Source organism: Lissotriton vulgaris, chromosome 11 (assembly GCF_964263255.1).
Source record: "Lissotriton vulgaris chromosome 11, aLisVul1.2, whole genome shotgun sequence".
Classification (NCBI taxonomy): Eukaryota; Metazoa; Chordata; class Amphibia; order Caudata; family Salamandridae; genus Lissotriton; species Lissotriton vulgaris.
The window spans coordinates 769,760,357-769,783,479 of NC_141699.1; the positions used below are offsets into that span (position 1 = coordinate 769,760,357).

At 39.4% G+C, this 23,123-nt stretch overlaps 1 protein-coding gene and 1 pseudogene across 6 annotated transcripts in view; both read left to right on the forward strand.

Annotated features, from left to right (window-relative positions):
• Positions 1–23,123, forward strand: part of MFF (mitochondrial fission factor) — a 238,205-nt gene that overhangs the window by 115,802 nt on the left and 99,280 nt on the right. For 4 of the 6 annotated variants that reach the window (XM_086943892.1, XM_086943891.1, XM_086943889.1 and 1 more), the window contains exon 6: positions 6,167–6,255. In XM_086943892.1, the coding sequence (XP_086800018.1) occupies positions 6,167–6,255 (89 nt within the window). Of the gene's footprint in view, positions 1–6,166; positions 6,256–12,902; positions 13,062–23,123 lie in introns of all 6 variants that reach the window. The other 2 variants (XM_086943888.1, XM_086943887.1) reach the window with 1 other exon arrangement.
• LOC147683479 (uncharacterized) lies at positions 20,053–20,898 on the forward strand (annotated as a pseudogene).

Genomic DNA, 23,123 nt, shown 5'->3' on the forward strand with positions numbered 1-23,123 from the left:
TTTTCGAACTGGTTAGTTTTTTGATTGACGGTGTAGTCCTTAAATTCACTAATTTCCTTATCAACTTTATCCAATAGTCCTTTCGCATCCGTTATTAGTTCGTTGGTGGATATGCTTGACAATAACTCAACCGGTAAGAAGCGCTGCAATGCGCATGCAAAAGCCTCAAGTGCCAGATATAATTACAATCACTGATTGGAATCCTTGTCCTTTCCCATTTTAGAACTAAGGACAGACAACATCGAGTGAGTATGACACGGAGTGTGATTACATTGGAATTGTGTCAGGATTAAGCCATTATAGTAAATGTATTCAATTGCCATACAGGTGGTCCCGCTCCGCGATTTCTGTGGAATATATGAGGCACATCCTGCTACATTTAGAGAGGTAAGAGGCAGAGATGTGGGTGTTGAACCCATGTGGGTTGATGCACTAAGAGGCCACACACTAACACAGGTCCCTTGTTTTTTTCATTTACAGCTTTTGGTCCTGACGAGAACTCCTTAAATCTGGAGTTCGAAACGCGTAGACCCCCCCTTCTTGTAACACATTTATTTTGTGGAAACCATAAGAGAATTGAGCAAATCTGTAAATCAAAGTGATTCACATGAAATTATACATCTATGGTTTCTCTTCCATATATTGCATATAATTGTACATAAAGTGTGTTTCTTTACCTTTCTGAGTGTGAGAAGTTTGAATGAGTTCACAGTATGATTGTAATGTCTTTTTTTGTATGAATGAGGTATATAGGTGATGTTTTGACATGATGATTTTTTGTATTATGTATTTGTAATGTGCTTCAAAAAGCTTCCTTAAAAAGGGAACAAAAACGAGAAAAATTAATGAATTGTGCAAATAAAATGCAGATTTGAAATTGATTTATTCTGATGAGATAAATTCTTCCTTGCATACAGTCTTGTCCATATGCTTGGTATAAATTAAGTTGTACAGAAAACACCTGACAGTATTGGCATTTTGTGTTGGATCAATAGTTAAGGCAGGGTTTGGCCTTACTGTCTGGAAACCCATACCCAGTTTTGGTTTAGTGTAGTGGAGATTGAGCAAGCTATTGCCCAGAGTTGCAGAGCGTGAACCCCTGATTTAAGTAGGCACCGAAGCGAGAATTATCAGGTCCGTGGACATTTGGGCTCCAAACCCTGCCGCGTCGGGAATTGAACCCTGGTCCCGGGCCGACCTCTGCTTCTGGGTCTGCCTCCTCTAACCGGTGAGCCACACTTCTCCACCTGTGATATGACATCATTGTTATATCTGACTAGAGTGGCCTGTGACACACCATATACAACTTCTGAGGCCTTAACTGCACATCCTGGTCTTCATAACTGAAAATCATAGCGTTGCTTATGGCTCGTCCTCAGAGTTTAGAGTTTGTTACTTCATGAGTACGACTCGACGGACATAAATAAGTGATTAAAATATTGCTAGATAAAAATCAGTATTTAAGTAAATCCAACAAAATTCTAATCACTAAAACGCAGCCCAAATTCATTTTGATTTCATGGGCTACTCAATATAGATTGATTTTCCAAAACTCATCCTTTTGGCAACTAATAATTACTAGGTTTGATTGTTGTCACATTTCTCAAAAATAGCACACTCTTGAAGATCTAGCAGGTCTGCCATCTGTGTTCCATGGCTAGTACTTATTTTCTAGACTTGCTACATCTGCAGAGTTATGAGTAGGGTAAACTACATATCGGTGCATTATGGGGGTTGTAGTCTTGGTTCATTTTATTTGAGGCAATTGTATTACAACATCTAATAACAAAGGTATGTAAAAGAAAAGACCAGGAATGGAAAAAGTGCTGTCCAGTGGGTACATGGAGCCATCTGGTCACCTTAGTCATAAAGGAGCTACATGTGCTCTGCAAGCCCTGTTTACTTCCAGTACTTTCCACCTGGTTCCCTGCCCTACGCCCTTTAGTGCGAACAACAACGCTACTGAGAGGCTAAGGACGGAGCTCAGCCCTGAGATATCATCGGGCTTGAAATGCTGCACAATGTCACTTCTACTGTCTCTAGCAATGTGAAGCAGCTGCCTGTTTAATTGTGGAACTAAATAGATTTTTTCCAATCGAGCCGTGTGCATAGATATACTTTACTCTGCATTATATCACTTTAATGTTATGTGACTGAAAAGGAACAACAGCGTCATAAAAATTGCATGCAGCCCTAAAGTGATCACAAAGCAGTCTCAGAAAATAGAAACAGCCCATTGTTGATAAACTAAATTCAGAGCAGTCAGCAGCTACAGAGAGGAAGCAGGCAGACTGAAAGACCAAGTTCATATTGAATATACCAGGGATTTGTGAAACGACATCTGCACAGCATTTCTCCATAATGACTTTCACGATTTGTGTTCGGGAGTTTTCGCCAACTCCTGCCCTTTCTCCTAAAATAAAACTATATACAAGAACACAAGTAGCTGACTCCATATCTCATCAAACCAAGTGGATTCTGGGGAGATTGTATTACTTTAGCCAGCTCTTCCTCCACGGCGGTAATAATAAACATGGGTCATAAAAAGGCGATGTTATTTACAGTTTTCCGTCTTAAAATAAGCTTTTGACTCTTCAGCGTTCTATCTAGTGCAGGTCACCTTCACTCACCCATCATTTACGCGAGTGTGAGCTATTGGATTTTTAAAGACAATGCCTTTTATTTATGTTTTGGGTTTTAAAACATAAATAAAAGGCATTGTCATTTACATTGCTAATTAGGACACTAACCCGATGGTCCTAACCCCAGTCCAGTTTGATTACAAGCATCCAATTACCTCCTGCCATCAAAGATTTTGTAATATAATTATGAACACATCAGTATGCTTGGTAATATTTATATTGCGAACAATGTTTGTTCAAAGAAAAGAAGAGGCCCATTCTCTGTGGTAGAGTCCACCCAGATGTCCCCCTGCCAATAACATTTTTGTGGTTTGTCCTGTTGAATGCTGCAGGTCCAATAAAGGCATCAGCAGGCAGCTTGTGCACAATGAGTCCTAGTCGTTTATTACTACTTGTAAGCAGGACATTGATCAGGTGCGCAGCTCCAATAGTTTTGACTGATTCTATTGGTGAAAGCTATTGTCAAAAGGGTTCTGATGTGCACTGCAGTCTATGGGTTATAAGAAAGGCTAGTTAAAAGAATAAGTTAGTCTAATTCTTTTCAGTGTCACACATAACAATATCGCACAATCTGCAGGGTGCGGCTGAGATCATCTTCTGAGCAGCTGCTGTGCATGCCTGCCCAGTGTTGCCGAGCACTGCAGCCAAGCAGTCTATCTCTCATTAGTGTCTATCCATTTCTGGTGATTTGCAGTTTTAAGATATCCTTAGAGTTTTTTTGTTGCTCAGAGGGGAGTAATTCTTAATATTTGTATGCTTTGCTCGTCTTCATTGTTTGATTTTGCTCGTGTGAAAGTGTCATAAATACACTGGAACTATGAAAATGTCACACATAGCAATCTGAAACATTGGCAGCTATGGAGTTCAGCTCCTCCGTGCTGGAAATGGAGGGCAAACCGGAGCCATAAAGCAGGACATGCGGATTCTGCTGCTGGGGGAAGGTAACAGGACGTGCTCTAAGGCAGGTTCACCTCTCCAAAATCTTACGATTTCCGCCTGTAAGAGGCAACTGGTTGTGCCGCATTACCTGTGTCAGAAAACCACAGTGTCAGTTGGTTCATAGTGCGTTGTAGTACGCTGCTTCCATAGCAGGGCATTAGAAGTTAAATAGCACAGCGCGCATATATTGCGAATAACACATTTAGTCCATCTGTTGAGGCCAGCGTACTGGAAACCGTTGCTTGGCAGCAATGTATATGTGCTCCATCAAACCCCCATCTTATCCATTGCCCACTCTTCCTATACAGTTTTTTATACTTCATTTTTTTTCCTTTTACTATCAAAAGAGCTCGGGAGTTGCAACTTGTTGCTAATCCTCTATCTATAAGTGGGCTTTTGCACACTGTCCCCAATAAAAAATGAACGGCTCCATCATTACTACTCCATGTCATTTACCTCCTTTCTGTTTTCATATCCTTTCCTCTTTCATTCCTTTAGTAGGTTAAACACTGTCATATACAACACCAATATCTTTAAATCTCACAAATGCGAGACCAATTTGCATTGCAAATATTTGTTTTTCTTACAGTTGGAAGTATTTATGTGGCCTCTGACCTCATAACCCGTGCAATGGAACGCTATACAGAGACCTTCACTTTCCCCACACATGCTTCATATTTTTAATAAAAACTCATAATTAAATATCAACCCCTCAAGCTGTGCTAGAATTCAGAATCACTTCCACGGAAACCTGCTGAACACGTTTTACGAGCACAACAGGCTCCGTGTGTATCCAAGAGAGGCAGGGCTGCCAACATGTGAGCAAATTAAACGTTAATAAAGATATACTTGGGAGAGTCTAATTAATGCATAGGAAATGTTGATTGCCAAATGCGGGTAGGTTAACTTGCACAGGAAGAGCACGTGAAGTAAAAGTGTGTATGTGCTTGCTGATTTCTTTCTCATTCTTCGTGGAGCACCCAAGTGTGTCTTCTTTTCCTCGTGGAACGTGACTGGAAGGGCTGCGAAACTCAGCCCAGTAGAGGCTGCAGCTCTCCATTCAGTGCATCCCTCCCCTTGCACAAGCTCTGGTTTCCGAACACGCTCTTAATTCCCCCCCCCCCACACATATAGGTGCATTTTATATTTCGAAGGCACAGAGATCTGTCACCGACACTCAGTTGAGTATGTGCCTCGAGGTGAACAAAGCAGTGTAGCCGCTGCACCCACACCTCTGTTGCTTGTGCACGCACACTTCCATTGCTTGTTTACGTTTACTGTGGAAGGTCTCTGACCTCACAATCCGTGCAATGGAGCGCTATACAGAGACCTTCTACAGTAAAATGCAGCTATATGCGTAGTAAAAAAAAGTAGAATAAAACAGTGCTGAAGCTCCCCCTTTGTGTAAAGAAGTACTCCCACTCTATCCCCTGAAGAGTGCGCTCATCATCAAACAGGTACTGGTACTCCTATAAACATAAGTGTCCGGCCCAGTTACCCTTTCGAAGTGCTGGCCTGGGAGTAATGAGACGAGGGGAACATTTATGTAAAGAGTGGTAAACACCACGAGCGAGCCCCGTCAGAGTCACTAGAGGTATGTATGAGGTGGTATGGGTGCAACGCGAGGCAGTGTATCGGGGTACTCCCCACCCTCTACCACCTGTCCACTCCCTGTTATACCGGGCCCCACTCACCTCACAAACATACAGACTGACACAGAAACCTACTCACCCGAAGCAAAGTAGGAGAGCAGGAAGAAAAGCACCGGGCGGGTAGCCCATATCTTCCCCCCGAAGCCATCAGCGTGCTTCTATTTAAACAAGCGATCGAGATTGTCCCGAAAGTGAAAGTGCGCTGAAAGCAAGCAAAACAAGTCGGCCTGGAGCGCGCCATTGGAAGAGACGTGAGCGGGCACATTGGCGTTCCCTGCGGCTCGCGCGTTCACAGACCGGTGTCTGCTCGTGCACCGGTCTGTGCCACTTGGGGAGAGAAGACAACGATAATAAGGCTCGCCAGCGGCAGCACGCTTTGCACTGCAACGCAGGCGAGCCCTAAAAAAGTAGTACAGTCCAGTTTTATTTGCAACACTGGAGATGAAATCTGTCCTGCTTATCAATAATATAGCCAGCAAGGAATTAGAAAGTTGTCAAGTTTTTTTACAAGTTTTTTTTACTTTTTGTAATCCTGTAGGTTTCATTCCCTTACATCTTTATTTTATTTTATTCTGCAGTATTTTACCTATTGATATATTTTCATCTATTCTCTTTATCTCCTTGTATATTTGATAACTAATTGAATTTAGAGTTTTTAAAAATGTGGGTATTTAGCTGCTCTCGAAAATGTATGTTTTTCAAAGGCCTCCATTTGGAGAATAAGTTCAAAACCTCTAAACTGTATGCAATAGAAGAGGCAGTGCCTGCTTATTATGTAACATTAATGGTACACATAATATTTAATATAAAAGTCCTTTAATTACTGTGGCATCGATTCTCATGTTTTTATTATGTGCCACAAGTATTCCAAAATAGATAATGGAAACTGTCTAAAGAGCAGTACCTTTTGTAAATGAATGTTTTCCCCTTTAGGGTCGGTCGATGGGGCGATCGAAACGAGAGCGTTCCATGAGTGAAAACGCAGCACGTCAAAATGGCCAACTAGTCCGGCATGATTCCATGTGAGTTTAAAGTGAAGATCATTTAATATCTAAGTAGTATATTCAGTTGTTTATGTGAAAATGTGATAATAAGTTTGTTTCCTGTTTCCTTTGTTGAATTGATTTATTTAAGTCGGAACTATATGTGGCATTTAGAGTTTCTATCAGTTTATTTTTATAGTTGATAACTAATTTATATAAAGGGAAAACATTCTGTGTTCATTTTTTTGCAGTTTATTTTGTCTGTCAGTTTGATGGCTGGAGGTTCATGGTGGGATGACAAACCATTACGAATATTTACTATGAAACCTAGCAGTAACAGCCACCCAGTTATCACACAGTATATTTTGGCCCAAGATAAATTCCACACAAATAGCATGCAGATATATTGCAAACTTTCTATAAACTCTAGCAAACATAGTTCTGATGTAAACTACTGATAGTTGTTTCATATCAGTATGTCTTTCATTAGCTACCAGTGAGTTAATTCATGATATTTTTGTAAGTAGTTTCCCGTTACACTTTCTGTGAAACTTAAAGTACTTCTTCTTAATTGTTTGAAGTCAGTCCTTCATATTTTATTGTTGGGTCTAATTCGCCTTAGGTCCATGAAACTCAAAATACATAAGTGGTTGTGACCTTAATGTTTTAGGTTAGGCTGATTTCACGCTGAGTTTGTTTAATCTAGTCCAACATATTCTTCTGGGATTGTGTGCTAGTTTCATCCTAATTGGTGTTTGAACACATTAATCCATTGGTTTTTCAGACTCGGTTAGCTTATCTGAATTTTGAACAAATATTTGTTGTTGTAAATTTATGTTTGGAAGGTGAAACAAAAATCTCGAGTCATTTAAGTTGATCCACGGAAAATAAATGGAATATAATTAGCTGTACACATTCTCAGTCTAATTTGGTGTGACACTTACCCTCCAATATTTGACTTCAGCCCAACTGATACAAAGTTGGTGTAACATTTAGAAGTCTTACTCGTAGATGTTAGTCTGCCATACTCTGCTTTCTACCTCTGTTTTGAAACTTCAATACATACTAAATAAGAGGTCAAATAAAGAAACAAGAGGGTTTTAGAGGTCAAATAAATACTTTTAAGGGCTTTGGATTGAATCATTTTTGCTTTAACCCGCCAAATAGTATGTGGGACAAACTAGGTGTAAACAATTTTGTTTGTGTGTACAATATTGACTTGAATGAAAACTATGTACACAATATGCCATGGGACCAGTCCCAAATATTTAAAAAATCTGAATTTGTCCATAGTGTAATTCCCCTTTTCCTTTTGAATTCTATTTAAAGTAAGGAAATGTGGTCTGTCTGCAGGCAGCTTTCCAATAATCCTACTAATGGCTGCATGCTTAAAAGTGTGTTCATTTTACTAAATGCTTATATAGTTTTGTGTTGTTCTGAATCCCAGTCATATAGCAAATTCACAATTTTTTGCTTGGGGGCGCGCTTTCCAGCTGTCATTATTTCCTGCTTTTGAAGCTTGCTCATGGCTGTAGAAAATCTGAAGACATTTTTCTATCACCAACTTTACCTGCATGCAGTTATATATGTTTTTTTCTTTTTTTTCTTTAAAACTGTCTTGTATGAAGTCATTTGCTGCTATTGCAGTTACCGTAGTTGAAAACCCAATGATTAGCAATGATGACCACGTCTATTAAATTGAACAAACAGAGTTAAACTTCAAATCCCCATTATATGCAGCTTCCAAACTTTCTACAATACAGTATTTCTGCCAGAAGGTGCCACAATTAAGCTTTGGTTTAAATTTAAGCCAAGGGTAATCTAGCTATTTTCTTTGATATTCTTCTTTGCTCACACAAATTATTTGTCTTTAGTAATGCATACTACACTAGGTCTCCCCCAGTTGATTTAGCTAAAGTTTAAGGATCTTTGTTAATTTTTGTTTGAATTAGCTGTTTTAGGTAGCCATCACTGGAAATTAGTTTGTGTAAATAAAATTAAAATGCAATAAATCATCAATAATAATAAACATTTATTTGCATGCCTCTTTTAATACATTGTCCATAAAATGCTTTAATTCTTTGGAAGTGCTTATAGAACTCAAATTTAAAATTTAGGGGAAAAAATGGTTTGCTATTGCGGTTATGGTCCATAGGTGAATCACCAACTTTCCAAGTAGTAGTGTGTAATTCATCATTCTGATTTGCATAAGCTTGACCGTTTCCAGGGTCATTATGGGGTAGATTCTACACTGTGAACGTTTGGAAAAAACTAGATCAAAAGAGTTCCTTTTATAGCTCAGTATTCAAATAATTTTGTTAAAAGCTATGGGTGTTTAAAGGTACTTCTCAGTGGCCTGCATGAAATATTCCAACACTTTAATGCTGGGCTGTGCAAACCGAATCTTTTTTAAATGGGAAAAGAAGTGGTGCACCATTTCATCTCTCAGAAAACTTGCAAAAATCGAGAGCAGGTGGTGCATTTTCATCAGAGAAGCCCTAAAAGCTATAGGTTTACAGGCAAGTTCAAAATTATGCTATTTGACATACCTTAATAAGATTTTCCAAATGTAAATAGAGTCCTCTTTTACTTTTTTTCTTTGTATTGGTCCATCCTGCTTGACTTAAGTAGATTCCCAGTTCTGAAAAAGACTCCAATTTCTGGTAGTAGATTGAGGAGCTATCTCTAGGGTTAGATATATCTTAGAGGCACATACAACAAAGCTATCACTCTGGTAATAGATACTGTACAGGTTCAGACAGCAGAATTACACCTTAAATTACACTAGTTACACAGACACAGCTGGCTTAAGACAACAGTAGTGATAAATAATCTAATGTAAAATGTCAATATAAATGATGAAATACCTCCGCTTAAGTCATTAAATAACAGCGTTTCACCAAATGTCCTTTGGCTTCAACAAAATAGCATCAGCAATTTGTGTCCCTAATTATCACTGAACTATCAGCTTTCAGTATAATTTGGAAAAGCAGTGATCTTAGTCAGTTCCTAAATCGGATCTTTTAAGTTACCTGCAAAACACACCGTTTGCCCCAAAATAAATACCACTTTGCCCCTGCCCTAAACAACTTGTGGTTTTTATCTGGTATTGCCACAAAGCAACAGATATTGCCCACATTCCATATGGCCGCCAATATATGCCAGGCATGCTCACCATATTTCCATGATACCCACAAGGTGCCAGTAGTGCCCATAATGTGTCCGGGTTACCACTAGATGCCACTGAGAGCCCTCTGAACCATCAAAGCACAACACATGCGTATTCAACCACAGGCCTGCATAGATGTCATCACACTATGCCTTTCTTTCTCACGTTCTCAGTGCCATTCTGTCACATCCACCTCAGTCCACAGCCTGACATGAAAGTGAGTAGGTAAGCCTGCAAGTTGCTCCTTATTGCACATAATTATGTTCCATGCAACCCAAGATCTTTGCTTCTTTTCTATTCCTGGGATAAACCTCTGCCAATCAAAGAAATGAGGCTTGAACCTGGTTGCTTTTGGACCTTTTATCTTTCTTTATTGGCTAAGTCTCTGGTTGAGGAGACCAAAGGGACAGACACCTGTGGATTGTTTACGTTTGGTAATGTCTTGGGTGAGATCATTTCTCATTGACTTCAGGTAAAATTGTCCCCTCTTTCCTCTGGTGTTTTTTCTTAGCACACACTGCATATGTGAGTTTGGGGCTAAAGCCATGCATGATGGGGTTTCAAGCTATCGTTAGTAGCTAAATCTTAATTGGTGAATTCCAGTGGTTCTTATTTTAACATTAGCTTGTATCCATGTACCCAACACCTAACTGTAACGTCACTTTAACATTTGTTTTGTTTCAGTGAGGTTTTTTTTAGCATAAATTGAGATCTTGGCACCTAACATTACAGTAACATTACTTTAACCAGGCCTCAGCAAATTATAAAAATGTTACCAGACATACAGATCTAGTGACTTGAATAATCTGGTCAAACTAACTGGAAGGCACTTGACCCATAAACTGGTCTTAAACTATGTGAACTTAAGCAAGTATTTTATTTCACAGTCACATATTTCTTTATTATCACATGAGGGCACATCAAATATGCGAGTTCAACATGTTTGCTGAACAAAAACCTATTTTGTTTGATTTAATAGACTACACTTTTGCTCCATGCATAAGAAGAACCCAACCCCCTATTTAAGCTACACATGCCCCCTGACTTGCCTTTTAGTTCATTAATAGCAGTCATTAGGGCGGTGGCTGGAATGTTTCTCAGTTAATGTTTAGAGAATTAAGCATATTGTGGTAGAGCACTGCCACTTACAGACAGCACTTTTTCCATTGAAGTTATAAAACTATATAGGATACAGACGATAATGCATGAAAATCAGGTTTTCAGAAAATATTTATGATTTTTGCACATCACCATGTAAAGTGTTCTGATTTGTTTTCATCCTGTTCAAATCTGTGTTTACATTACACTTCAGAATTACCAAAATATGCTTTACTAATTCTGGTCTATTTTGACATATTTGTACAGTTCATTTACAAGCTATTTAAATGATGTGTGTTGGAAAAAAATATGACATCCTACAACCTTTCATTTCACACTTCTGTACCACAGGATGAATAACTGACAGTTCACTTTACAAAATACTTTACAGTAGAGCAAAAAAAGTAAACTCCAATCTCTAGGATAAAAGAAGGTGTCATTTGTTAGAAGATGTAATCTGACATTTGACCTCTGTGTCTGAACCAGCAAATGTGGCAACATAGAAACAGCACCTTTATTGATCATTCATTTCCTGAATGAACAGTACACCTGTTCTTTGCTAGCTTGAGCTCTCTCGCCAGAATGGGCCAGTAGGCCCTACAAATAGATGGCCGCTAAACCCTCCCACCCCTTAAGGTGCACCTGGATCACAAATTGAAGGTTTTTTCTTCATTAACACGTTTTGACAAAATGCCTTTGGCTCCTTCTTTAACAATTGTTAGCCACTTTAAAAAATACATTATGCCTGAAATTACTAAACCTAATACATTCCCCCACATTTTTAACCAACTGGTTGCATTACCCACATTAACATCTTAATACTCATTTACTTCTGCCTGCTCCTTAGGGAAAGCTTCAACACCTCTTATTCCAACTAAATGGTGTTTGGGAGAGCCTCACTTTTGTCTTGAACACAAAATGTTGGTGCTCATGGTATTCATTAGAACCCAAGTGACACTGCATTTGATTACTGGGAAGTTAACTGTCAGGCTGCTGCTGGTCCTGGAATTAGGTTTCACTCCGCGCTTTACAATGTTTTACTGAAATAGATGAGGAATATTTTTGAGAACTCATGGAAAATGTGTCCTCAGTTTAAATTAGTGAAAAACACATACTTTCTTAGAAAAAAACACACTTTTTTTTTCATTTACAGCAGTCTCCTCTGTAAAATGAATTACGTTCTTGCAGCTTAATTCCATCAAGGTGATGTTCAGGTGTGCACATTGTCATAAATACAGAATATTAGCACTCTAAATTTTTCATTAGAACACTATGGTGAACCTACATTAGAGGACTGGGTAATCAACTGACAGGCTGCTGCTGCTTCTGTTGGAAGTACATGCTTTACTTAGAATATCAGCCTTTGTTCTCACATGGCTGAGGAAGATAGTGTGAGCCTATGGAAATGTGCTCTCATTTTCTTTCTGGATTACCTTTAGTAACCTTCATGAGAAAATCAGGAAAGTTTTCCCCCAAGTATCGTTCATCATACCACAGCAGAGGGTCAGCATTTATTACAGAATAAAAAAAACGGAGAAGTCACCAGAATTACTAAAATTAGTATAAAACCAACAACACATGATTTATGTTGTGACTAAAATTTGTTATCACTATTGATATGTGGTCCTTTTATTGACCCTCAAAATTTGACATTCACTATAATGCATTTCAATCAGGACAGTGTCCCACAGTCCTGTAATAACTGTTACAAGGTATTGTTCATGTTGTGGCCAGCTAATCAGGTTTGACTAGTCCCCTTTAAATTGGCAAATAAGTGTATATGTGGACACCAGTGGTCCAGATATACCTAAGTGTTTAACCCCTTCAGGCCCAACCCAAGCCCCTCTTTCTACGCTAACTTTTCTAGGAAAGGTGTGCAAAGATTTGACAAAGCCACCAAAGTTATTAGCAAAACAAAGCAAACACCACTTGTTATACATGTAATATGGAATCAAATAGTTTTACTGGGCAATATGATAAGGTTTGAAGCGATCTGTGAGAGTATGCATCATCTACTCTACAGCCAATATATAGTGTTTTTGGCTGTCTCCTTTTGCTGATATCATCATGCTAGGCCTTTGTACTATTTAAATGGATTTGTCAGTATTTTGTGCTCACCTTTATTATTTTCAGCTTACTTTTACCAAAAGTGAATGTTAACTGTTCTTCAGAAAGTCATTGGAGTTTATAACTTTATTATTTTTATTTTCTTTACCAAAAATCCATTGGATAATTAACGTCAAACTCTCATGCCCATAACATTCAAAATTCTGTAATTATTTTATAGTAGGTTTTATTTTTAACCCATACCATGCTTTATCAGTTTCTGGTTTTGTTAAGAAGTCAAAGAGATTAAAAAGGTTCTCTGCTTAAATCTGACTGCCCTGTTTCTTTCCATGTGCTATGCTTACATAAACAGTGTGACACCATCACCACAGCAGGTTCGTGTCTGTCCTCCCCCTATTCAACCCGAAGAAGGAGCTAACCATTACTCTACCCGTGGCATTTTGTCGATTCTCCAGTCTTCCACTCGTAGGGCATATCAACAGGTCTTGGATGTGCTCAATGAAAATCACAGGTGACTGGCCATCAGTGGTTCTCCTAGCCTTGCTCATATTTAATTTGAAGATATATTTTGCATTTATTTGCTTGCACAGTATGCTTGTTTTTTATTATTTAATGTTCAAAATTCACATTCTACAACATATATTTAGATGAAAACTGGGGTCTCGGTCAAAATGTTTGAATCTGTAAAACTATATTTTCAGAAAATCATAATTTACAAAAAATGATAATCTTTTATTTCGGTTGTAAGAATATTTGTAAATGTGTGTGCTTGTGCACAGTCACTAAGATATTTAAAGGGAAATTCTGTACATCATCATTCTGGATTAGTGAGATCTAAGGTGCATGTTTTCATCTGGTAATGTTTTCCAGCTATCTTAAGCGATATCCACTTGCCAGGATCATTTGTGTTTTTACAATTGTGAGCTCTTTTAAAATCTTCTCAATTTCCTTGCGAAATCTCACTGGATCAACCTTAAGGTTAGTGATAACCTAAGCAAAGACAATTGAATACAGTATTTTTCAAATTAAGAAATATAAATGGTGCACCAAATTGTATTTGTTTTAATGGTTTTTGACATTTTAAAGTCGGTTCCATTCTTCATTGCTTTCTTAGATACTAGTTGGACACTAGATGTTAATGCTTAGAGCTGAGGAAATGGAGAATTGTCTTTATGGTAATAGTTTACACTCCACTGTGTCTCCGTCTACTCCCTTGAAGTAACTATACCAGATGTGTTCAAGAGTTTATTTATTAAAATTATATTGTTAAAACACTGGTGATATTCCTATTTCAGTTAATTCATAGTTCATTTTGAATTTAGCAGTTACTGGGAGAGAAAGGAAATCCACACATACTTCCGACATAATGCCTAAAAACATAATTTTATGTAGGAATTCTTTTGCTTTTATCGACAGATGTTACGTGCGAGAAACTTCTGAGATATTGCAATGCACAAAATGTGAGACAGTCTCCTTATAAACAATAAAAAAAATCCTAGGGGCTTTTTTATAGTTTGGCTGACAGTCAATACGTCACAAACATGATGATTGCCCTATTACAAGTGTATCACATCCTTGGCACTTGTAATAAGGCTGAAGGGATATCCATCACAGAGTAACCCATCTGCCAACCTCTAGTTCAGGCCCATAGTGTTCTAAATGGATTTCAATTTTTGGTTTTGCTGAACACCATTTCCTTGAATTTAGTTTCTTTACATTTCAGAATACAGTTAAGTAAATATTTTCTTTCATTATCTGAGTTCACTTCGATTAGGTTATTAAAATACTTGATTATGATCCATAGTGGTAGGATATTGCAAACAGTACTTGCCCAAAATATATCCCTTTAGATATTTGGAAGATAATGTTTATTTATTAAACCATTGTGACTTCCCAAAAATATATATAGTGTCACAGCTAGATAGGAGGGAAGGAGAATGTATAGGCAAATAACTTTGAAAAGCATATGCAAAATAGTGGCTTTAGATGTACATTTACATAACTGGTTAAATGATTGTGATTTGATAACCCATACGATCTTAGTTTAATGTATACATGTTTGGTAGTTTATTCAAGTTCAAGTTCAAGAAATACTTTATTCGGTTCAATGTCAAAAACCACAAAAGTACAAAAACAAACAAGAAGGTCCACAAGACACCAGGCAGCATAGTGACATAAAAATACAATATAAGAAGGGAGGGAATGCCCAATTAAAAATATTTTAAAAATGCTGAAACATGATGTCAAATTTAAAAACGGCAATATCTACAACATTCCATGGTTAAAAAGAAGGGTAAAAAGATGTAAGACTTGATTCAAGTAGCGGGAATTAATATTTACAATAATTCATCTAAGACCAATTAATCTTTTTGCTGAGTCTCACCGCTATGGTTAGAAATCTAGCTATGTTGCAAATTTCCCATATGTCTGACAGTAATTGAAGGTACAATAAAGTTGGCTTAACTTGCCTAAACCCTTTTCCCTTTAACAGGGGTATAATAAACTTTTTCCTAATGTCTTTAAAATAATCGTAGATAAACAGAAAGTGAACAGTGTCCATGATCGTACAGCCATCGCATTTACACAAATCCAGATCAAGGGGCTTAGTCCAACCAGGACGGCCAGAAATCAGAAGGTGAATTTTGTCTAATCGGAACTTAGTTAAAAGGTATCTGTGATTTGAGTTGTTAACAACCTTTAGGTAAAGTTCCAGAACATGCCCAGAGGATACAATCAATTGATGGGTTCTAACAGATGGCTTTGACAACTCCAAACCTTCTCTATCCATCCCTCGGTTCAACAGAAAAGTATTTCTGACCCACTTCAGATCGCCTTTCACTAAGTTAGATGGCTTGTTGAACAGTTCAGGCCGACCTAGCTCTATACATAGTTGTTGTACATATTTCAACTAAGGAATCTGGTCCCAATGATCTAGAGTAAGGCAGTCCTTAAAAATTTCGTGGTTCACTTCCAATTCCGGGTTAAGCCAGACTGAGATCCACTTAACCACTTGGCTGCTAAGGGCACTTAGGCTTTATAATGAGATTTCCATTGAAATGAATGGGAGGGGCATGACGAGTTACCCTTGTCATTAGCAGCCAAGAGGTTAAGTAGGGGGGCCATAGCGATTCGATCTTCCAGATAGTCCACGCCGCATTCCTGATGTACTATGAAGCCAGCCGTGGATCTTGGCAGGGAGAGAATCGTTTTAAGGAAGTTATCTTCCGTTACCTGAAGCATTTTAACTGGCCTAAAACCCCACAAATCTGCACCATACATGGCGATAGCAATACACTTAGCAGCATATACCTTTAATACTGCCTCCAGGGGTTTCACCCCTAATTTACGCGAAAAACACAGTACTGCAAAAATAGAGCGTGCCAGGGCATTTTTTTTCTCCAACAGTTGGGGGTGCCATGTGGAACAGTCATCAAATACAACCCCCAAATAAGGAAATCTAGAGACTCTGTCAACTTATGTCCATTACATTGCAGTGCCATTACATTTTTCTTGGCCCTACCTTTCTGGCCCACCACCATAACATGAGATTTACCATAATTAACACTTAAATCAAGAAATTATTCATTTTTATTCCAATTTAATTCATGATTTTCAAGTATATTAACTAAAATTGTCCTACAATTCCAATTGCCAATATTTTAAGAATATTAATATACATTTTTCCAAGGGACAAGACTCCAGGCCTAAATTGTATAGTTACACCTTTATACCTAAAACACCTCTTCTTTTGTTGGGGGGAGGGTGAATGTAGAAAAGAATTACTGGATAAATGAAACACATACACTGTTAAAAGAAAGTGAATTTTGGATGAGGCTTCATTTGCATGATCTTAAGTGACGTTTTTAACCTTGTTAATCCAATTGCATTCTTCATTTTTGCCTTGTTAATAATCAAAAATGTTTAAGAGCATGTCCTTGATTTTGTTTTAATACGTCCCAAGAATGTGATAAGAATTGCACATTAATCTGCTCTTTGCTTCCCAGCAATGCATGCTTTTTATATTCCTGTATTCAATCCACGTATTACTAGCTGTGGTAGATTTTAATGCTGTTAAAGTCTGAAATTATTTATCAAGGCTGAAGATGTAACTTGCCTGCTCTGTGTGTATTTAATTTTATACGAATAACAAGTTTGCGCTAAATTAAAAGGGCCTTTCGTATTTAAAGTACAAAATACTAAACTATAATCGGGTTTAACCACTGATCATGCCGAACAAGCAGTTATTTTATTTGGGTTATTTTTCCTTTATGATTTGGGAACACATGTTTAACTCAATTAGCTTCTCCTACCAACTTCAACATTGGGTCCTCTGTATTTGCTTTGAGAGCTCTGCAGGGGGCACTCTCCAGGAGCACCTACTTGAGACGAACTTTCGAAACTGGAGATTAGTCTGCAATAGCAACTGAAGAATGTGTTTGTTATAAATTCCTGCCTCCTGTATGGATATCTGAAGTTGGAGCCTTTATTTTATGGTGATTTTTTGATTTGACCTTTCACTGTGGAAACTGTGTTTCTACTTGTTTAATTATTGATTCTAAAGCGAAGATAATTCATAATGTCCTTAATTCCCTATTTTTTTATTTAATTACTTTGTATTTACTTATTTGAAATTCTATTTAAAAATAGTGGGGACATCTTTCTAAACAAATTCTTCTATCACTCTCTAAATGAATCACAATGGCATTGCAAATGTTGGTGTGCACCTAAAAGTAATGACATTTTTTTTTAATGATCCATGTGTTCCCTTGTGTTTGTGAGTAACCACCACATTTTACTGTGTAGAAGGGGTTTATAATTTGTTCAAACTAAAGTTATTACCTTTGCTTGGCAGCTGGTAAAGATTGTAATTATTTGTTGATTAAGTCAAGTATAATGAAAGAATTAATAGTTGAAGTGTCTAGTTGTGGTTCGGTCTAGTCTGAAGAGTTGCAGAATGGTTACATGATTTTGCAGCTCTTTTGTGGGGTTGACCTAAGACAATTTGAGGTTGTAATAAGGTGGAGGGTGCGATATATCAAATAAATAAAAAGTTATATTTACTTATTAATCATGTGATAAATTGTCATTCATTAAAATCCTAATTAAAAGACTTAAGTAATAAAAAGTCCTAATTTTGACAACTTGTAATAGTGTAGAAAATAAGTTTGAGATACTGAACTTGACCCCATTTTTTCTTTTCAGGTTGTAGCTACCTGAACTCTAACATCTAGGGCAAAATGCCTTTGACTCTTAACATTTAGTACAGCACTTTTACTATAATAAGGGTCTCTCTCCTCATGGACCTATTAAGTTAATGCCAATGTCTTCAGCACCAGCCCCATTGCCTCTACTGGCACATTCTGCACTGCTCCAGTTGACTGTATTTAATCTGTATCCAAACTTTCTATACAATTCATCGGGTTCAGGGCAATTTTCAGTAGATGAATTTTCAAGTTTACCTTACAACAAGAGGACATACTTTGGTAGACGTAGGCACAAGGAATCCTTTTTGGAAAATGAAGCCAGTACAGTTGTCCCTGCTTGTTTTTTCTAGCTAAGACTTCAGAAAACGTTCTCCTCCTGATCCCCATAATTTGAGAGCCATATCGATAGGTGCTTCGGTTTTGTCCAGACTGGATTTTTTTAATGACTGGTACAGTTGGCTTACTGCTTAGTCCATCACCAAAACTGCATCTGATGCTGAATGTGGCAGTAAGGCTAATTTCTCAGCTGGGCGGGTTCAGTAATGTATTGAAAGCCTGCTGCAAATTGTACTGGTTGCCATTGGAAAAAATACATTGAATTTATATCTTAGTGCCTGCTTAATCAGTATTTTATGATGCTGATTCTCCTGCCATTCAACCTTGAATTTTATTGCATTTGGCCTTATGTCCACTGTTCGAGGCATATGGGCTGCAGATGGTACATTTATGAATAGATTGCCATCTGGTGTTGGGCTCGGATGATTGCACTTGTTTTTCTCTTGGAGAAGTCTTTGTAGTCGCAAGACCGATGACTCCTCCCTTGGGTGCTAGTGCCCATGGGCATCGGCTCCATCCTTAGATTGCTTTTTTTCCGCCATCAGGTTCGGGTGAGGATCGAAGCGCTCCGGATCGACTTCGAGAAGAGTTATATTTCGGCGCGTATTCCCTTTCCAATTCGACGGTACTGTTATCGAGCGCAAGTTCATTTCCATTTCGACGCGCTTCGACGTCAACAACAAGATTTTCAGCTTCTTCTTCGACGAGACCAGGAGGCCTAGCTCGACGTAGTCCAGCCCGGAGTCCATGGAAAGGACTCCATTCAAAAAATGTCCAACGTGTGGTGCTAAATTCCCACAGAAGGACCTACACGAGGTGTGCAACCTCTGTTTATCACCTGAACACTAGTCCAGGGACTGTGAAGCCTGCGCGGCACTCTCCTCCAAGTCGACGATTAGAAACCGTCGAGCCCGAAGACACGAGGCGTCGAGAATGCAGTCAGACGCAATCCCGGAGTTGTTCGAGGCCCAACATCCCGAGGACGAAGAAGAAGATGAGGATGGGGTCGGAGTCGGAAGCGGACGAGTCTGACGTCGAAGAAATCGACATCCATCAAACCGTGAGTGACTACGTCCCTTTACCAAAAACCCGACCCCAAGTGGAGTTGACCCCGCCTTCAAGCCCGGTCAGACAACCGGAAAAAGTTTCCAACGCCCCGCCCTCAGGCTCGGCAACGAAACCGAAACACTCGGACTCCCACCATGTCGGATCCGAGAAACCGTCGGCATCGACATAGACATCGACACAGATGCTCCATACCAAGGAAAGCTCGCAGTCGAAACACTCCATGTCGAAACCGTAACATGCTTCGACGTCGAAGATTTCCTCTACACCGAAAAAATCTGACTCGAGCAAACTCTCGGTGCCGAAAACACATAACACTGAGAATCAGAAACAAAAACACCTTTCGGAACCAAAGACTTCGGTACCAACACAGGAGCAACAAACAGATCTAAAACGAAAAGACTCTGTTTATTGATCCACAAACTGGTAAGGTGGTGACAAAACTACCTAAAAAGAGGAAAAATGAACAATTGGAGGACAGAGCTCCTCCCCCTAAGAAGAGATCAATGGGGACTAATACAACTCCTCCCCTTTCTCCACAACCTAGAGACACACCCTCTTCTCCTCTTCCTCACACTCTGCCAGCTATTCCTCCTCCTTCTACACCATGCCCATCTACACCTCAAACCGATGTAGAAAGTGACACGGGAGGGGGAACTTCCTAGGGATGATAACGACACTATCCCATGGGAAGACTATAACACAGTGTCAGATAACGAGAATGACGCTGAACTGTATCCCTCAAAACCCTCACCACCTGATGATAATACAGGTTTTGCACAATTAATTAATAGGGCAGCAAAATACCACAAGGTAGATTTACATGCGGAACCTCAAATAGAAGATTTCCTTTTAGAAACACCACCTGCTGCACAAAGGACTTCAGGGACCCTACCAATGCTTAAGGGTCTCCTCAATCACACATCAGATATATTTAAAGATCCTGTAAGAGCTAGGGTATTAAACCCAAGAATTGGTTAAAAATATAAGGCTGCCCCAAAGGACCCAATATTTATTCTGGGACAAATACCTCTCGACTCACTAGTGGTCACAAACGCTCGTAAGAGGGCAAATTCACTAACTACAGGAGAAGCTCCTCCTCCTGACAAGGAGTCCAAGGTAATAGATGCCTCTGGCAAAAGAGTAGCATCCCAAGCGGCAAACAGCTGGCGCATAGCTAATACGCAAGCGCTACTTGCACGTTATGATAGAGCTCATTATGATGAGTTAGAAAAGCTCATTACACATCTCCCTAAAGAACATCAAAAAAGGGCAGATCAGCTCATACAAGAAGGGAAGATAATAACTAACACTTCCATTAAGTGCGCCTTAGACGCAGCAGACACTGCAGCAAGATCCATAAACACCAGTATCATGTTAAGAAGACATGCATGGCTCAGAGTCTCAGGGTTCAAACAAGAGGTACAAACTTCATTGTTGAACCAGCCTTTTGATGGCAAAACACTTTTCGGCTCAAGTACAGATGAGGCGTTACAAAAGATGAAGAAAGACACAGAAACGGCTAAGTCAATGGGAGCATTACAACAGCCATCTCAAAGGGGTTCCTTTCGTAGGTCCACCTATAGAGGCGGATCAAAGAATACAGGCACGAGCCAGCAATCAACCTCTTTTACCCCAACATCACCCAGAGGTAATTCCAGAGGCAGTTACAGAGGTAATAACAACAAGGGTAGAGGTCGCGGAAATAACAACAACCGCAACTCTCCTACCCCAAAACAGTGACTTCATACAGCTCCCCCCAGACCATGTAACACCGGTTGGGGGACGCCTAGCACAGTTCCTACCTGTCTGGAAAAACATCACATCAGACAGGTGGGTGAGACAAATTATCCAACATGGTTATTGCCTGGAACTCACAGCTACCCCACCAAACACCCCCCAAACATCGTCCAATGAGTCAACATCATCTGACATTGTTAAAACAGGAAGTACTATCACTACTACAAAAGCATGCCATAGAGAAGGTTCCACAACATCAACAGGGAACAGGAGTATACTCTCTATACTTTCTAATCCCCCAAAAAGAGGGGTCTCTAAGGCCAATACTGGACCTCAGACCTCTCAATGCATACATAAATTCGGAACATTTCCACATGGTTACGCTCCAACAAGTACTTCCTTTACTGAAGAAAGGGGACTTTCTTTCTACACTGGATCTAAAAGACTCTTACTTTCATATCCCAATTCACAAAGCCCACAGAAAATATCTCAGGTTTGTTGTAGAAGGACAACATTATCAGTTCAAAGTCCTTCCGTTTGGGGTCACAACAGCACCAAGGGTGTTCACAAAATGCCTAGCAGTGGTTGCAGCACACCTAAGAAGACAACAGATACAGGTTTTCCCTTACTTGGACGATTGGCTAATAAAGGCCACGTCACAAAAGGAATGTCTTCAAAAGACAATTCAGCTGCTGCACCAGCTAGGGTTTACGGTGAACTACACAAAATCACACCTGCAACCAAACAAGGTTCAGCAATATCCATGGGCTACTATAGATACAGAAAAAGCCAGAGTATATCCCAATCCAGTCCGGATTCAAACAATGCTCACATTGATTCAAAGATTTCAACCACAACACTCACTAACAGCTAGAGTGTTCATGCAGTTATTGGGGATGATGTCCTCTTGCATACTGCTAATACCATATGCCAGACTACAGATGCGTCCGCTGCAAGAATGCCTAGCAACACAGTGGAATCGGGCTCAAGGTCAGATTACAGATCTGGCGTTGGTAGACGACCCCACACATCGCTCTCTGGAATGGTGGAACACAGCAACCATTTCCAAAGGACGGTCGTTCCTAGAGCCAATTCCACAAGTGGTGCTAACAGCGGATGCACCCCTCACCGGATGGGGAGCTCATATGGACAAATATACAGTACAGGGAAGATGGAGTGTACAGCAAAGAAAACTGCACATCAATCACCTAGAACTACTATCAGTGTTTTTAGCTTTAAAAGCTTTTCAAATACAAATTCTCAACAAAGCAGTCCTGATCAGAACAGACAACATGACAGCAATGTATTATATTCAAAAACACGGGGGACTCACTCTCTCCAACTATCCAGACTAGCGCAGGAAATTTGGAGATGGGCCATTCCTCAAAACATCTATCTGTTAGCAGAACACCTACCAGGAGTTCAAAATCAGATAGCAGACATCTTAAGCAGAGAGTCAGAACAAATACACGAATGGGAACTGCACAACCAGATACTGCAACCATTCTTCCAAAGATGGGGGCAACCGGAGATAGATCTCTTTGCCACTCATCAGAAAGCAAAATGCCAAAGCTTCGCATCCAGTTACCAACACCACCTGTCGCAGGGCAATGAATTATGGATAAATTGGTCCAACAAATTTGCATACGCTTTTCCCCCTCTCCCACTAATTCCATTAGTGGTTCGAAAACTGCAACAACATTCAATGACCATGATTCTAGTAGCACCTACGTGGGCACGACAGCCGTGGTTCACCACGCTCCTGCAACTCCCACAGGTGCCACATCAAAAATTAAGAATCTTACCCATGCATCTTACACAGAACCATGGAGAAATAATGCACCCAGATCCCAAACAACTGAACCTAGCGATCTGGCTCCTGAGGTCCTAGAATTTGGATACTTAAATTTACCTCCAAACTGTATGGAAATTATTAAGCAAGCAAGGCGTCCCACCACCAGAGCATGCTATGCATCAAAGTGGAAAAGGTTTGCTGTATACTGTAATAGTAACAACATCAACCCTCTGGACTCTTCAACACAACATATTATTTGCTATTTACTACACTTACAACAATGTAACCTTGCTTACACCTCCATTAGAGTACATCTTGCAGCTATAGCAACGTACCTGCAAAACAGGCAACATCTATCCCTGTTTAGAGTACCCGCAATTAAAGATTTAATGGAAGGCCTCAAAAGAGTAATTCCACCAAGACTGCCACCTTC